Consider the following 17,542-nt stretch of genomic DNA (forward strand, 5'->3'; position numbering starts at 1 on the left):
ATTCTTATGAGTGTTCAACTCATGAAATCACTAAGACCCTTGTGGTTACCAAGTGTCATGCAAGTGTTGAAGGGAAGATGAATACTTTGATATTATATTCTATTAAATTTTCATGTTACTTAAATTCCGAATCTTCCGAATCCCCCAAACTCATACACTTTGTTTCTTTGTGTAGAGGAACAAGGTGCTCCAACTAGCTAAACCACCAACTTACTCTCGGACCTCAAGCTAAAGACTTGCAAACCGTGAGTATACTCGTACTTCCCCCTTTTTACTTTTACCACTTTTGGGGTGTAACATGTTTACCTATTAACTTACACATGAACACTTTGTTAAACACACGAACGTTCCTATAACATGCTTGTATACGTGATGACTTGATACTTTAAACTTGGGTTATTCTTATGTGTTGAACTTATCATTAACTTCGTACGAGCCAAACCTTGACATATGTAGCGCTATAGGATTAACGACCCGCCCGTAAACTTGAGGTTATGTCTTGAGCATATTGTGTTTTCTTGGTTTGATATGTTAGACACATGCCATATTTAATGTTTATCTTGAATCATATGCTTGTCATGAGGAATTGTCACACTTTTTATCTTATGCTATGTACGTACCAAACTTGTATACTCGCCTTTGCTTTTGCATTGAATTGTATTTTTAAACATGTTACAGGTTGATGATGATGAAATGAAAACGGATAGCAAAGATGCCTAGATACTCACTTAGACGTTTAGGTTTAAAGTGTTGTATCAATTTTGTTTATGTTATGTTGAACAATGTTGTTATTTGCTTTTCTTGTAATGTTTTGACAATTTATTTTGGAAATGAAATTTGGATTATTAAATTATTGTCACAAATAGCGTTATGATGTCTCGAGCAATCTTCACACTTCGTCTCATCCCGATGTTTCCGCCATTGGTTGGGGTGTGACACGGCCGACTAAAGAGTTTCATGAACGTTAGCCCCATTTTTTTGCCGCGTAGGATCACTACAAATCAAACCAATTCATATAAATCACTAAAACAATATCATACAACAAGAGAAACAAAACCGTAAACCAAAAATTAACTGACAGTAAATAAATACATTGGATCTGAGAATGTATGTGAAACTAACTTAACTAACACAGTTACCACAGTTACACCAACCAACTGCAGATCACTTAAAAAATTAATGCTAGCTGTATTTTAGATCAAAATTAAATAAGTTATACAGTAGCCGAATTCTATAACTTAGATCACAAGAGAATTTCTCAACATGTACATGAAAATTAACTGTAAACCAATTATTAACAGACTGTAAAAAATATATATATTGGATCTGAGAATGTATGTAAAATTAGGTTAACTAACACAGTTACACCAACCAACTGCAGATCACTTAAAAAACCTTATAACTAACTGAAGCAACTGACAAACAAATGGTTCAAAATTACTCAGCAGTGGATCAAGAACAGGAATACAACGAAGAAGCATTTGATTAATGTAATTAATAACAACATCATCAGTAGTTAATGAGATAGAAAACTAATAAAATCTTTACAGACTCAAAATGACCCAAATATATTAGTTTGGGTCAAAATTGCCAACCCTAACTGGAATCAAACAGCAACAACAATTCGCCCAGCAACTTGATCAAGGTCCCGCCGACCATTTTAAGTGATTCTTCTCCCTCTGTAACAACATCAAACAAAAGTTTACGCATAAACACACGCATCATAAATAGATTTACTCTGTGTCATCTTCATTTAAACGCCGAGTAATCTCCTAACTTGAGCTAGACCAATTTCTTTTTAAAGCTCTTTGTTTTCTCCAACCACTTATTCGGCCATACAAAAACGGGAACAAGAAGCATAAAAGCACAAGAATCAATGTCCCCACACAAACCAACATCACGTTTCTAAAACCATTTTTGAGCTTCGGGTCTCTTTGTTGTGTCCAAGGGATGCCTACCACATTCATCCCAAACACTGTCATTTCATTTTAACACTTCCAGTAACTTTCAGTTGATCATGAGATTAAATAACTTTTTATGGACTTACCTCCTGTGATGATGGATAGAGGAAGGAATATGATGGAGAGGAAAGACAGGCAGTATAGTTTTCTGTTGATTTGTTCAGCCTGCCAGCTGTCGAGACCCGCTTGGACAGCTGTCACACGATTGCTTATGAATCCAACATTCTCCTTTAGTCGTCTGAGTCGACCAATCAACTCTTCAAGTGATGATGTCTTCATTTCCAAACCAATCTTTTACGGAACACTTTTCTTTCACCCCCGGGAACACTTGTTCCCCGTGTGCAATCACCTACAAACGCCAACCTTTTTTTCACTATACTGTGTTATTTTTCCATGCTTAAAAGGTGTCGGAAACTACCTGCAGAAGGCGTTGCAATTCTAGATGCATTTTTGGAAATCTTCTGTCATCCAACAATTGTCTCTTTAAAGAAAAGCCACCTAAAATTTGTAAACATATATTAAAAAAAAACCAAAACTTTGATCTCAAGATTCGAGTTTTAGAATTACCTTTATCCAAATCAACTTCTACAGAATCAAGCTCAGTCTCAAGTTTAGTAACAACATCCTCAAGATGATCCACATGTGTGTCAATAATATGAACAAGTATGACTCATTCGACCCATTTAAAGCCTATTCTGAATCTGATTAATTCATATAACCAAAAAAAAGAATATGGACAAAAAAATTACTTTATGTAATTCGAACCAATGAACATGATTTGTTATTTATTTGAGACCTGTTTCCTTTTAGTGGTTATGATTATTGGCTAGTTCTCATATAACCAAAAACATTAAAGAATTAAAGCTTCATGAGCACATTACTTTTAACAGAAAACATCAAAAGCAAAGCTACAGAGATTTAGATTAGAAAATCAACTTACAAGTCCTTTCTCCCTTGCAGCTGACGATGAACCATCAGCAACAAAATCGTTATATGCCATCTGATATTATTCATAAAAAAACATAATTATAGAATCAACCAACAAAAAAAAGATTTACTCTTAAAACGTATTTGGCTTATCATCCAACATAACAAACTCACAGTCTCTGCTCTAATGAAACCTTTCTCGACAGTAGCTGAAAGTCTGAGGGAGAACCGAGAGGATAACAAAGCATTTTCCTACAGGATAAGGGCGTTTAAGACGTTTTTCCCAATTTACACAGATATTAGAATAAAACCAAGCAAAATCGAAGTAATATTTACCAGGAAAAAAGACATACCAGTTCCATGTACTCGAGGCGACCGTCGGTAAACAAAAAAGCATTTTTAGATACCTACAAGAACAGTGGCACTGAAGTATATGATTAAAATGCACTCCGATACAATGTTTTTTAGGTAACTTGTTGTGAAAGTATATATATACCATTTGCAGGCTAACAAATTAGCAATCTCCTTCAATTTCGGCTCATGCTAGGACTCCTATCATATGAAATGCAGCAGCACAGCAGCATGCTTTTGTGGATAAAACAAACACCTCAGATCTGAATGTAAATACGTAGCAAACTTAAAACATAAAATAGCACATAGCATACCTACCAAGACACGAACAAAACCACAATATAGAGAGCAACCATACGCCATTCAGTTTTCATGTACTCTGGTACTGCAGACCTAAAAGGCCAATACAAGATTGCTAATTTGTTAGCCTGCAAATGGTATATATATACTTTCAAAAAGGGGTAGCGGCACAGCTTGTTGCCAGTTTACCAACTATCTCGATGTAAATTCATAATACATTAATAAAAAGTGGACTATATATAACATTCTAGATTACAACAAATGTAGTTGCAAATAATAAGAAATAACAAAGATACAAATCTGGAAAAAAAGCCTACCAACAGGTTTGGAGCGCAAGATGTCACCAGGAAAGCCCACACGGACCAATAATATGCCACAATTCAAGCTGTAATGACCTTACTCGGCTTTGATATTCACCGGAACCCTAGTTTCCTTTGCCACCTCTACCTTCTCTAGAGATTCTCCTTCCCAATCACCAACAGTTTGAATAAGTAATCTAAATCCGAACCTGAAGACTAATCCATTTGCATAACATAATCAACCACGAACCCTAGAAACCAAAATTGATGTCGTAGTGTTTCATAACCCCAAATATAAAGCATAAAATAGAACTAATGGTGAAAAAGAATACCTATATATGCGAATTAAGCAAAAAACTGATGGATGTGAATTAAAATTCCAGATCTGGGTCGATGAATAGCAGAGAGGAATCGAACACAGCTAGGGTTTTGAAAGGAATCAAACGCAGTTAGAAAGAGAGGAGGCTGATAATGATTTCGTGATGTGGTAACCTAATTAGAATGACAGAAATCAATCGCTAGGCTTTACATAAATTGCCGTGTTTCGTTTAGGGTTTAATCCAAATCTTCAATTCATAGGGCTAGCCGGGAACCATCTTTCTTTCTTTCTCCTGCACTTTCTCTCTCTTTCTGGTTCTCAGTTTCTCTCTCTCTCTCCAAATGAAAAGGCACTAAAATGATGCTTTGGCCGCCCAAATGAGATTGAGCGGGATTTCAAAAGTTAAATGAAAAACTTTGGCCGCCCAAAGGAGATGAGCGGGATTCCAGATGATGTTAAAAGAAGTTTTCAACACATTTATGCTTTAAGGGTTGTATAATGTGTTTAAAATGGTTGTACAATAGCAAATGACCATTCTTGCCCTTCCTATATGCTTATTAAAGAGTATAGATTATATAATATGAAAAAAAAAACAAATTTAGGTACTGGAACTTTAGGCCTAACCGGGCTTTGCCTGAAACAATCTGGAATTAAAAAAAAGAGATTTTTACATATTTCCCCCTCCTAAGCTGGTTTATTACGTATTTCCCCAAATAAAAAAAAAACAATTACATATTTCCCCTCTCTAACCCATATATATTACATATTTCCCCTTTTTCATTAAAAACTCTTATTAAATGACTATTTTACCCTTAATGAACTATTAAATGAATATTTACACTTGTCACTTGTATACTTGTATTATTCCTCGTAATCACTATTTTTTATTCGAACTAACATTATAATGTGACGTGATAAAAAGATTCTTGAACACGTGTATTACCTAAAAACTTTAGTTTTATTTTTATTTTTATTATTACTCTTTCCAAAATACCAATCCAAAAAATATTTATAAAAAAACTAAGCCCAAAATATGTTACCCTACCTCCATCTTTTATTTTAACATTTATTTATATTGAAACAAAATATATGAATAGTTTTAAGTTGTCACATCTTAATCCTTTAAAAATATCTTCATACATAAAGAGGTTAACTCATAAATCCCTCATTAGCCGAAACCAACCCGTTTAATTAAACGTGTGAGAGGATTAACCCGATATTGATCCGAACCTATTTAAACTATGCATACCTTTAAAAAATATATTTATACATAAAGAGGTCAACTAGCAAACCGGCCCGTCATTGGCCTGAAACCATCCGGTTTACTAAAAAATCTATATACCCATGTAGCACAATCTCTATATACTCTCAGCTTGTATGCTTCTCTCTTGCTGAAGACTAACCAAATGTGAATACACACTCCCATGCATGCCAACCAACGTGTCGTGGGTCCCGCACTCAACGACCTTTCCGTTTTGCAACACCGCAATACTGTCAGCATTACGTATTGTCGACAATCGGTGTGCCACTAGAATGGTGGTTCTTCCCTCCATTAACTTATCAAGTGCTTCTTGAACCAGCCTCTCTGAGGCTGTATCAAGAGCACTTGTTGCTTCATCTAAAAGAAGAATCGAAGGATCTTTTAACACGGCTCTAGCTATGGCAACCCTTTGCTTTTGCCCACCCGATAATTGCACCCCGTTATTACCCACTTCCGTCTTGTAACTTTCGGGCATTCGGGATATAAATTCGTGAGCATTCGCAAGCTTTGCCGCATTTATGATCTCTATCTCCGAAGCCTCTTCGTTTCCATATTTTATATTATCGTATATCGTTGTCGAGAATAATGATGGCTCTTGTTGTACTAACCCGATTCTTCGCCTTAACGACTTTAAATTCAACCTTTTAATGTCTAAATCGTCGATGAATACAGACCCCGATACAGGGTCATAAAATCTCGATACTAGCCCGATAACTGTACTTTTACCTGACCCGCTTGGCCCGACTATCGCCATACTGTTTCCCGCCATTATTTTCAAATTCAAACCATTTAAGACGTATACATCCGGCCTTGTGGGGTATGCGAAAATCACATTTCTAAATTCTACATCCCCTTTGATACGATTTACCGACAACGAATCCGGTTGGTCAGGATTTATGGCTGATTTTCGGTTCAAGATCTCGAAAACCGACCCGAGTGCTTGTGTTCCCTTCACAATGTCGGGTGCGAGAGCGAGTGTTTCGGCTATTGACAACGCGGTGATGATTAGAACCATGAAGGCTTTAATAATGTCACCAAAATTGGAAGTTCTATGTTTGATCAATACCGAAGCATACCAAAGACCGAGCGCGTATGAACTGAAGGCGAGGAGTTGTGAAAAACCATAACCGAAACCCGATATGTGGCCACGAATACGGGCTTGTTTTCCCGGCAGGTTGAGTTCTGTGGCGAATTGACTTGATAATCTTTCTTCAGCACCAAATGCAGCAATGGTTCGGATGTTAGCGATGGCTTCACGAGCCATCGACGTAGCCCGGGAGTATGATGTTGTGTAATCTCCACCAAATCCCTTCAAAAAGAGTTGCTGCAAAAATTTACAGATAAAATTAACACTAGCTTATTGAAAGGCATTTTTGACTTTTAGGTCCAGTTAGCTAAGTTTGACTTTCAAAATAGATATGAATTCATAGAAACTTTGACAACAAATTTATTGACCCATTACTCTAGAAGAAAGGCTCTACAAATCAGTAAGAAATGGGGACAAAATATGTAAAAAAATCCATACCAATTTAGAACTCGAATGTCGAATGTTTGACTTCAAAAGTCAAACTACTAGACAAAGGGGTTGTAAAGGACACAGAAGGTCTAACCTCAGTTATTGAAGCTCCAATTAGAAGGGGAAATGTAGAAACAATGACTAATGCTATCCTCCAGCTCAATACAAAAGATATCACAAATGCAGTCACTGTGAGTGATATGTTTTGTACGATTGTCGATAACCGATCCGCCAACGCGCTTCTGACTAAAGTAGCATCGGCGGCCAGTTTCGACATAAGTGAACCTGTCGAGTTTTCATCCTTATCGAACCAACCGACTTCATTTGTAAGTATAGCTGCCCAAAAAGAGAACCAAATTTGATTTAAGGAACCAAAAAAAAAAAAAACAAACCAAGTTACGCTTAGAAGGCGTTAGTAAGATCCGCTACAGATAAAAAAGTTTACGAGTTTAGCGACCGAATTAAACAGCCGTAAAGCGACTAACATGAGACTAAAACCACAATAGTTGCAAGTTAGCGACAACTTAAATTTTAGATTGCAAGAATTTTGGTTGCAATACCAAAGCGGTCACAAAGACGAACGTTTTTGCGACGTATACATACTAACAAAAACGAACCTGAAAACATGGATAAACGGACTCGGGTAGTGAGGCGTTCGCCCATTAACGTGTAGAAATAATGTTGCAACATATATATAGGGATAGTAACAACCCCAGCTGCAACGAATATAAACGATGCACGCTCTACATCCTCTTTGATTTTAGAATTTTGACCGGAATAAAAAGATGTCAAAATGTAAGTAATCCCAAGAGCAAATAGAGGAGCTTGCATCCCGGCCAGAATTGCACCTAAAGATCCCATAACTGCATAAGGCCACTCGGGTTTGTTTAACTTAACAAGGTCCCAAATCGACGGGGTGTGCTTGGTTGAACTAGATAAAGATTCGTTTTCGCCATCTGGGTTGACCGTTTTCGTGGTCAAGGAGTCAAAGTTGTGATAGTATGAATGTTGTGTAACACTGGTTTGAACTTTTGTACTTGTGGGTTCTGATGATTGTAGATTTACTAGATTTGCATACTCTCCGCCTTTAGCGACCAAATCCGAATGGGTACCCTTTTCGACCACTTGACCGTTTTTCAAAACAATAATCGTGTCAACGTCTCTAATAGTTGATAATCTGTGTGCGACGATGATTGTGGTCCGGTTTGACATGACCGTGTTTAGCGACTGTTGGACAATGAGTTCTGATTCGGAATCTAGTGCACTTGTAGCCTCGTCTAGAAGTAAAATCTTGGGATTTCTAAGTGTGGCTCGTGCGATAGCGATTCTTTGTTTTTGACCTCCGGATAGCTGAGTCCCACCTTCTCCGACTTGGGTTTGATAACCGTCGGGTAATTGTTGAATGAACGAATCCGCATTTGCAGCTTTGGAGACTTGGATTATGTGGTTCATATCGGCATTCGGTTTACCATAGAGAATGTTTTCTGATATAGTTGTTGCAAATAATGCTGGTTCTTGACTAACCAGGCCCATGAGCCCTCTTAACCAATTTAACTGTAGATTCTTGATATCATGGCCATCCAACAATATTTGCCCTTAGAACATGTAAAAAACACCACTTTAGATATCAATATATAATATTGGGTATTGGTAATAAAAATAAAATGGTCGCAAAGGAATGACCAGCTAAGATGGTTGCCAAATTAGCAACAACTAAACGTCCTAAATGAGTGACGAACAACAAATTAAAATGCATAGTTTCCTTCGCAAATTCGTCTCAAAAGTTGGGTGGTAAGTTTGTTCATAAAAGGTGTCGGTCAATAAGATCGACGAAAATTAGTAAAGCTGTTCCAGTCGCAAACAGTGGTCAAATCAGTCATAAAAGCGCAAATTAGTCACAAACTTGCAACTGATTAAGAACGGCCCTAAAATAAGCGACCAAAGCAAAATAATTACGCGCGCAACTTGCAAACTAGGTTGTCACAAGAACCCGTTGCAAATAAGGGCGGCAATTCTCGACACGACCCGTCAACCCGACCCGAACCCGACACGAAAAAACACGTTTGGGTCGACTAACACAACCCATTTAAAAAACGGGTCAGGTTCGGGTTGACCCGTATTAAAAACGGGTTGGGTTCAGGTTGACCCGTATAAAAAACGGGTTGACCCAGTCGCTAGAATCTGCAACAAACAATTATGGTTAAAAAATGGTTGCAAACCAAATTAGCGACGAACTTTTTGCGACCACTCTGCTTGCGACGGAACAGCTAATGAGCATATTTGTACTAGTTAATGAAGCAATGTGACACGAATGATATAGGATCGTGTTTGATACCTGAGGTCGGTTCGTAGAACCTTTGAATCAACGAAATGATGGTGCTTTTTCCCGAACCACTTGGACCAACAATCGCGATTCTTTTCCCCGCACCAACAGAAAAACTCAAATCATCAAGAACTGTATTTGGCCGAGATGGATAAGCAAAACAAACATCTCTAAATTCAATATTTCCATTAACTTTTGAGAAAGCCATCCCTGTCTTTGACTTTCTAGAAGTGTCAACATCCTCCTTGATCATGCTTACAATGTTTCCTGCAGCAGCCTTACCTTTAGCGACGGCTGCAAGGTTCGGTGCAGCCTGTCCAAGAGCACTACAAAACAACATGAATGTCTTTAGTGACTAAGGGGCTGTTTGTTTAGCTCTTCTTAATGAGGCTCTTAATAATTCAGACCTCTCATTAGTTCAGCTCTTAATGGTTCAAACTATTTGTTTCGTAAGCAGATGTCTGAATGGTTCAGACATTTGTCTCTGAATGATTAAGCATTATACTAAGTCTGAATGGTCAAGACCTCTAATCTGAATTGGTTGGACATTTGCCCCTTAACGGTTAAGTATTATACTGGTTCTTAATGGTTCAGACCTCTTACTGGTTCAACACTTAATGGTTTAGACCTCTTACTGGTTCAACATTTTCAGAAGTTGCCAATTAGCCCTAAGATTGTTTTATACATTAAACTACACGACAAAACCACATGTCTTTAGTGACTAGTTCTCTACTAAAGCCTTCCAATAATTTTTTATACATTAAACTTTTTCAAGCCTTCCAATAATTTTTTAATTTTTTTTCTGTGGTGATTAGAATAATGTATATATAAAATATATAATATAGGGATGTTGTATGCATTAAAAATACACTTTTATCGACCTCCAATAGGTCCGCTGAAGAATTGAACTTACAATCCGCTGAAGATGACATTGATGATTGTTGTAAATGCTTTGCCACCATTTGTGTGATGGTGTTGGACGAGTATGCCCGCGTACCAAAGTAGTAACGCCCAGGCGCAAAACAAGAGTGCGTATGTGAAGCCAATACCGATTCCTTTTGCAAATCCGCTTTTTCTCGCTAATTTAAGTGCATTTTGAAGCGATCTAGAGTACAAATCGATTGCTTTGTTCTCGCCCACGAATGAATATACGGTACGAATTTGCGATATATTCTGAAAAATCCATATAGACAAAACATTTCATTAGTATTCAAGCATATGTAGACTCAGGTGTGATCAACATAGAACCAATTGTAATGTATTGTATAGGCAAACATATATAATGAAAGATAGTAAGTAGTTGACAAGTGTCTCTTGGGTAACAGATTCCCACCTGGCCTAGCAGATCCATTTCCCTACTCAATATTAAAAAAGGAAATTACGAAAATAGCCATTTACCCACACCAATTAGGAAAATAGTCACTTGAAGCGTCCATATACACACGCCTCAAGTACTTGATGCGTCTTTTTGCAGAGTGTCACTGAAACCAAATAGAAAATGGACAAGTGGCATTTCAATACTTGAGGCTTGCAACCTTTTTTTGGGTCTGCAGTTTTTTATAAAGGCATACATCTTCAATGATTACTACTTTCTTCACAAGCTAGCTCCCGCTTTTAAATGACTTCAAAGCCAGCTCTCGCGCCGGAAAAAATGGCGGAAACCTGCAACTCGCCGGAAAACATCGCCGGAAACTTGCCCGACGCATCCGGTGCAAGATGCCTCGCTCCAAGGACGCATCCCGTGTCCACGTGTCCATTTTTTATTGGGTTTTGCTCCAAAGACGCATCCCATGCTTGAAGGACGCATTCTGCTCCAAGACGCATCCCATCTTTCAGACGCATCTCATCTTCATATCAGACGCATCTCATCTTCATATCAGACGCATCCCATCTTCATCTCAGACGCATCTCGTGCATTTGGATCTGTGATGCCTCGTTCCAAGGACGCATGAGTTGGCCAATTTGGTAAGTCAACATGATTCTTGGCTATTTTCGTAAATTCCTCATATTAAAATTTAATGTGACAGGTCAAAATATGCTTTTTCGACGCAACAGGGTGTGCCATGCGAAAGAATCTGTTTGTCTGAAATAGTTTTTAACTAAAAATAACGAGTAAAATGTCAAAATGGTCCTTGAGTTTAGCTCACTTTTGTCACTTCAGTTCAAAAATGAAACCTTTTGTATCTGGGTCCCTAAGGTTTCATTGTTGTAGCCATTTTCATCCAATTGGTAAACTGGGTTAGAATTTTTCGTTAACTTCTCCCCATTTTTGGGGTTTTCTTCCTCATTTAATTAATATATAATATGTCATAAAATGATGATTATATCCTTCATTTAAATGAGGAAAACGATTAAAAAAAGGAAGAAGTTAACAGAAAATTATAACCCATTTTGCCAATTGGATGAAAATGACAACAAAAATGAAATCTCAGGGACCCAGATACAAAAAGTTTCATTTTGAAGTGGCAAACGTGTTCTAAATTCAGGGACCATTTTGCCATTTTACTCAAAAATAATAGAGTAAACTGCCAAAATGGTCCCTGAGGTTTGATCACTTTTGCCACGTTAGTCCAAAACTCAAACCTTCTGAATCTGGGTTCCTATTGTTCAATTTTGTTGACATTTTCATCCAAAATCAAAATCTTGTCAGATTTTTCAGTTAGCATCCAGTTTTTTTTTTTTGTCCTTTTCCTCCCTTTTAATGAAGGGCAAAATGGTCAGATTTTTTAATTTGTTATAATAAAACGGTAAAAAACCATTTTGCTCTTCACTAAAAGAAAAGAAAAAGACAAAAAACTCGATGTTAACTGAAAAATCTGACCAGGTTTTGATTTTGTATGAAAATGACAACAAAATTGGAACCACAGGGACTCAAATTCAAAAGATTTGAGTTTTGTACTAAAGTGGTAAAAATGATCAAACCTTATAGACCATTTTGTCAGTTTACTCGTAATAATATTTCTGTTAAAGAAAAATAGGTCAAGACCATCTTATAAAACTCATGAATCAAAATGACCATTGACTATCTTATAAAACTCATGAATCAAAATGACCATTGACTTATTTTTCCCAATAAAATTACTTATTATTTACCCTTTTTAGAACCTAAATTCAAGAGGCTTCTACTTCTACATCTATATTTTCAAAACACACATTCAAACACCCGTATGTTTTACATGTAGTTTTTCTTTTACCTCCTCAGCAATCTTCCCCGATTCAGCATACGCAGCCTCACTTTTCTCCGATAAAGTAGACATGATCATCGTATAAGCGCCACCAGCAAACGCTATGAGCGGAACAATAGCCAACGTGAGAAGTGTGAGTTGCCAAACAGACGTAAATCCAACCACAAACCCGACAAAGAACTGCGAAAGATACCGTAAACCATGCCCTATCTGCATTTTTATGCAATCAAAAGCTTATTGTTATAACAGAGAAGATTGCAACATATGTTGCATATATTACAGTTTTGTACAAAGTAACTTATTTTCTTATGCAATCTAATTTCATTTTGTTACCGTTACAAGTAACACATCATTAGGTTTATGGTTAATTATTTTCATGTGGTTTGATACAATGATATAATGTATATATGTGTGGGCTAGGGGGGGGGGGAGTGAAAATGCACTAATTTTAACGTTATTTTACTAATTTGGTGAAAATAACGTTAAAAGCTGAGGACGGTTAATCATGTATCATGTGGTGGCGTTGATAGCTGAAAAACAAAAGGGTACATGCACTAATCGACAGTTGTCTCATTTGCTGAGTGTGATGTACCTTATGTCCAAGGTTTGATGCAAAACTACTATCGAGCCGGGTGTCTCACTGGAAGCAGCGGTAAGACTTTCTACATCTTACCCTCCTCAGATCCTACCTTTACTTTGCTATTGGTGGGATTTACTGAGTATGATGATGATCTTTGATACAATGATAGAGTGTTCTTACAAGTTAAAAGGGATTCCATATTGGGAAAATTATGGTATATATAGACATTTGACTATTTTTTAAATTTATAGAGCCATTTGACCGATTTTTATTTAATGACGACATCAGTTTTATAAAATTTAATATATGGTGACCCGACATCCACTCATGTAACGACACATGGCAACACAAACGGATAAAATGTCACGTGGCAAAGCCAATGACGATTTCCAAGGCTTTTCTCCTGTTACCCATTGAGAATATGACATGTGGCAACACTATCAAGAGTATGGGGTTGCTATAAACGGTAAAAATGAAAGTATGTTGCTATTTCACGTGATATATTAAGAGGTTGATTGTATACCTTGTCGCCTATAGCATCTTGTACAAGAATTGCGTCACTAGAGATGTGAAAAAGTATATTTTGATCCTTAGCTTTTGTGTCGAAAAATTTAATATCTTTTCTCAACACAGATTGGAGATATTTGAAACGTAAACGTGCTGTTTGCCTTTCACCGGTCTGCATCCAGCATGCCACACCTGCAATTCACCAAAATTAGAGAATTAATTTTGACCTGAAAAAGTCAAACTTTGACTATTTCCATGAACGAAAGGAAGAAAATTACCGATCCATGAAGATATGAAAACTACAAGTCCAAGATATATCAAGTACAAAGAATTCTGCACATGATGAATTGTGTTAGAATGTGTGACAATAAAACTAGGGTGGTGTGTCACGTTGGTTACGCCCGAAAATCATCCATGCTGACTGGGGCGTTGCTAGATTACACATAACCTAACCGGCTAGTCTTATTAGGAACTAGGGGTGTTCATCGAATCGAATAACGAATTTTTGAATTACTCGAATCGAAAATTTCGAATATTTTTTTGTTTGAATTCGAATTCGATTAAAAACTGATAAATTCAATCAAATTTGTATTAATTCAAATACGTTTTGATTCAAATTCATTCAAAATATGTAAACTCGCTATGGGCTTGTAATTGAGCTATTTTAGGACTTAGATTAAATCTATAGATTAATTTATACTATAACCCAAATTAAAGCTATATAAACATAATTATATAAAGCGTTGTGTATAAATATAATAAGTAAATATGTATAATTTGAATTTGAATTCCAAATCAGATTTAAACTATAATTCGATTTGATTTACTGGACTCAAATTCGAATTGAATGGAATTTAAATTCTTAATAATCGAATTGAATTGAGTCAAATTTCGAATTTTTCGAATCTGAATCAAATTCTGAACACCCCTACAAAGAACTACTCATATATAGATGACAATAAGATGGGTGTCAGTAATCTCAGTCTCATACCAGATCGTAAAACCATATTCCCTACTCGGTCCAATACCCTTCACTATTAAGTATATTTATTAGTTTGTTAAAATTACCCGTTAGGATGCCCAAATAAATATTTTAGTATTTAATTTTTATTAATTATATTACCCAAGAATTTTGGAAAATATAGAAACTAAAATTTCGTAAATTACTACATTATCGTAATACCAAATTCAAAAGAAAATAAAAAGAAGAGTTAAATGCCATTTTAGTCTCTGTGGTTTGAGTTATTTGTCAGTTTAGTCTCGGATGGAGCTTTAAAGAAAATTGTTATTTTTCTTTTAAAATTGAATTTACTAATTAAGACTGGTGGCTATGGGGCGTGGGTTGTGGCATTGAAGGGGATTTAACGCCGGCTACACCACCCTGACTCGGCGTTGGGCATGGCGTTGCCCGCCTGGTTTGGATATTCTGCCTGGTATGGGGGCGGAGGGCTGGGTGACGTGACGGATTGTGGTTGACTGGTTCAAAGTAAAGAGTTTAAACAAAAATAAATTTCTACATGACTGATCACATCCAGCTAAACGATTCCCCATCATACCTTTAGTTTTTTAGTATTAGCTTGTGAATCACACACTTGTCAAGTGTATTACTTAAGGCTTCATATTCTGGTTCAATTGAAACCAGCCAACCAGGTACTAGAACATAAAGTATTATAATGGTTTGTGCACGCTGAAGGTACACATAAAAACATAGTTTTTCAATATTTATTAAATTAAGGTATATATGTTTCTTAATATTTTATAAAATTATATAACCCAAGAAAATTGGAAATATAAAAACTAAAATTAGTAAATTACTACATGTATTTTTAAAATTTTAATTCTAATGAGGTCATTCAGTTTTAAACCGATCTGAACAGTAGTAAAAGAGCACATCCAGTTTGCAAAATATTAATTTTTTTAACGATAAATGTTACTCCTATTTTACTTTACACAAATTATTTTAAAATACTAAATGTATATATGTTTAGGCTGGTAAACGTTCGTGAACAGTTTATGAACAGACTCGTGAACAATTTATAAACAGACTTGTTCCTTAATAAATGAACACGAAGAATTCATTCGATTTGTTTACTAGTTTTTACCTTAGAAACTTGGGAAGATAAACTATGAGGATGTGTAGACAAATGACCCAAAGAATCTATCATACGACCAAATAGAACAAAGAAAACCGGAAGTGCAGCACCATGAATACAAGCTCCAATGCTCCCAAACAACATTAACAAAAAATCCCATTTATCGGCTGCGTAAAATAAGCCCGAAAACGACGCATTCTTCTTGGATAAACTCGAATCATCGCCTTGTTCTTCTGCTTTTGCAGTTGGGACTTCACCAGAATCTTGGTTTGCCATAATTTCAACTTCTCTCATTGTGAAACTAGTTGGGTACAGTTTGAACAAACAAAAATAAGAAGAAAAAGAGAGGGTAGTAAATGAAGACTCAAAGTTAGTTTCTCCCACTTACATCATGCACAAGATGATATCAATTTCCCGCCAATAAATGAAGCAGCTTTTAGGTGCCAACTAACAAAGCGGTTTTAGCATTTACTATAACTTTAAATACCCTGAGGCTTAAAGAAAGGATACCAAGATTAAGTAGCAACATGCCTGTAGGATGGTTTGGTAGGGTACCCGGGGCTACTTCTAATAAGTTATAAATATTTATGTTGCTAAATATGTTATGGAGTTGATCCAAGAGCAGATGGGTAGAAAAGAGGCTTTAACTAAGAAATAGCATAACATGGACTTGGTTTGAAGTCATGGTGTCATTAGGGCTGGCTCCATAGACTTGCCAACCTAGGCAGAGGCCTAGGGCCACTAAAAAACAAAGGTCTTCAAGTTTTTAAATTTTTTTTTATATATAGTATATGTATTAGGCCCAAATAAATACGTTTATTTCAAAACTAAACTAGTTTTTCGTTAAAAGAAGCCCAAAGTAAATAAAATATTATTTAGCAAAAGAAAAAGGCTCAGTTTCAAAGCCTATTTCGCATTAATTTCCAGCTATTACAGCACAACAACAACCATCGACCTAATCATCATTACTCAGCGGCCTAAAGCTCCTAGAATACAGCCGCAATCATCGTTTCCACTTCCCATCACAACCCTTTTTCAATTTATAGGCTATGGGCTATTACTAGACCAAAAAAAGTAACCGTTGGAACGGCCCTGGGTGTCATAACTAATGGACAGAAGGTTTCGACAAGCCGGATCATGTGGTGAACCGTTATATGCGGTTTGTCCAGATCGCTGGACTTGAATTCATATATTGGGGCCTCGTTTCGTGTTCTCCATAAGACCCAAACGGCTACGTGGATAACCGTTAAGATCACCTTACGCCATTGGCCTGATCCACGCAGCCTGTTATGGACCAAAAACAGGTCCTTTAATTCCAAGGAGAAGATCGATGGAAGTCTACACCAAGCTGCCACGAACTCCCAAACTTGTTGGGCCAAACTACATCCCACCAGCAAATGTACAGCAGTTTCAACCTCTTGTCCACACAATTTGCAACCCATAGTTGGAATCTGAATGTTTCGATGGGCCAGATCCCAGCCAACATCGTATAGCCCAGTTGGTCAGGGGAGTTCTCCATAAGGCTTCTCCTCTGAGGAGGTAACAGGTTCGACTCTGCTGTGTACATATTGGGATTTCAGTATGGAGTTGGGCATTAGGCAGGGTTTAAGAGCTTGTCTCGCCCTGTGGGGTAGTGGGTCCTTTGGCCCCTACAATTACTGTTCGAAAAAAAAATATATTGGGGCCCAATTTTGAAATTGACGCTGTGATCGAAATTTTCCTATGTTTGATTTATTATCCTTTTATATGTAAAATAAATGTAAATATTTGATTTGAGTAATTCATGGGTGATTTAGAAAATCAGTTTCATATTAAACGTTCAATGTCAGTTTTTCAAGTTTGCCTCGACCTCCAAATATGTATAACAATGGGTTTATATCAGTTTCTTCTTTGAGATTATTCTCGTTTTTATTTTGCTTT

The 17,542-nt window shown here is 36.7% G+C and overlaps 1 protein-coding gene and 1 long non-coding RNA gene across 2 annotated transcripts; both read right to left on the bottom strand.

Annotated features, from left to right (window-relative positions):
• Nucleotides 1-937: 937 nt before the first annotated feature.
• On the bottom strand, nt 938-4,435 carry LOC110908136. Its single transcript, XR_004879069.1, has 12 exons — nt 4,171-4,435; nt 3,857-3,980; nt 3,554-3,632; nt 3,385-3,473; nt 3,242-3,295; nt 3,063-3,140; nt 2,902-2,961; nt 2,529-2,662; nt 2,380-2,459; nt 2,048-2,310; nt 1,596-1,679; nt 938-994 (listed from the first exon to the last, which is right to left on the bottom strand). It is a non-coding gene; the product is annotated as an uncharacterized LOC110908136 (long non-coding RNA).
• An 816-nt stretch (nt 4,436-5,251) lies between these two features.
• Nucleotides 5,252-16,026, bottom strand: LOC110908135 (ABC transporter B family member 13). The gene is made up of 10 exons (XM_022153042.2): nt 16,011-16,026; nt 15,632-15,923; nt 13,808-13,862; nt 13,546-13,721; nt 12,452-12,652; nt 10,171-10,430; nt 9,270-9,583; nt 7,552-8,529; nt 7,029-7,270; nt 5,252-6,742 (listed from the first exon to the last, which is right to left on the bottom strand). The coding sequence occupies exons 1-10, from the start codon at nt 16,013-16,015 to the stop codon at nt 5,516-5,518; spliced, it is 3,750 nt and encodes a 1,249-aa protein (XP_022008734.2). The 5' UTR covers nt 16,016-16,026; the 3' UTR covers nt 5,252-5,515.
• Nucleotides 16,027-17,542: the final 1,516 nt, after the last annotated feature.

This window comes from Helianthus annuus, chromosome 14, assembly GCF_002127325.2.
Source record: "Helianthus annuus cultivar XRQ/B chromosome 14, HanXRQr2.0-SUNRISE, whole genome shotgun sequence".
NCBI classification, from domain to species: Eukaryota; Viridiplantae; Streptophyta; class Magnoliopsida; order Asterales; family Asteraceae; genus Helianthus; species Helianthus annuus.

Coding starts and splice junctions, on each gene's coding strand:
- LOC110908135 (XM_022153042.2), bottom strand. Junction 13,863..15,631: donor TATCTTCCCAAGTTTCTAAG/GTAAAAACTAGT, acceptor CATCATGTGCAG/AATTCTTTGTACTTGATATA. Junction 12,653..13,545: donor AAGATGCTATAGGCGACAAG/GTATACAATCAA, acceptor ATAAAAATGCAG/ATAGGGCATGGTTTACGGTA.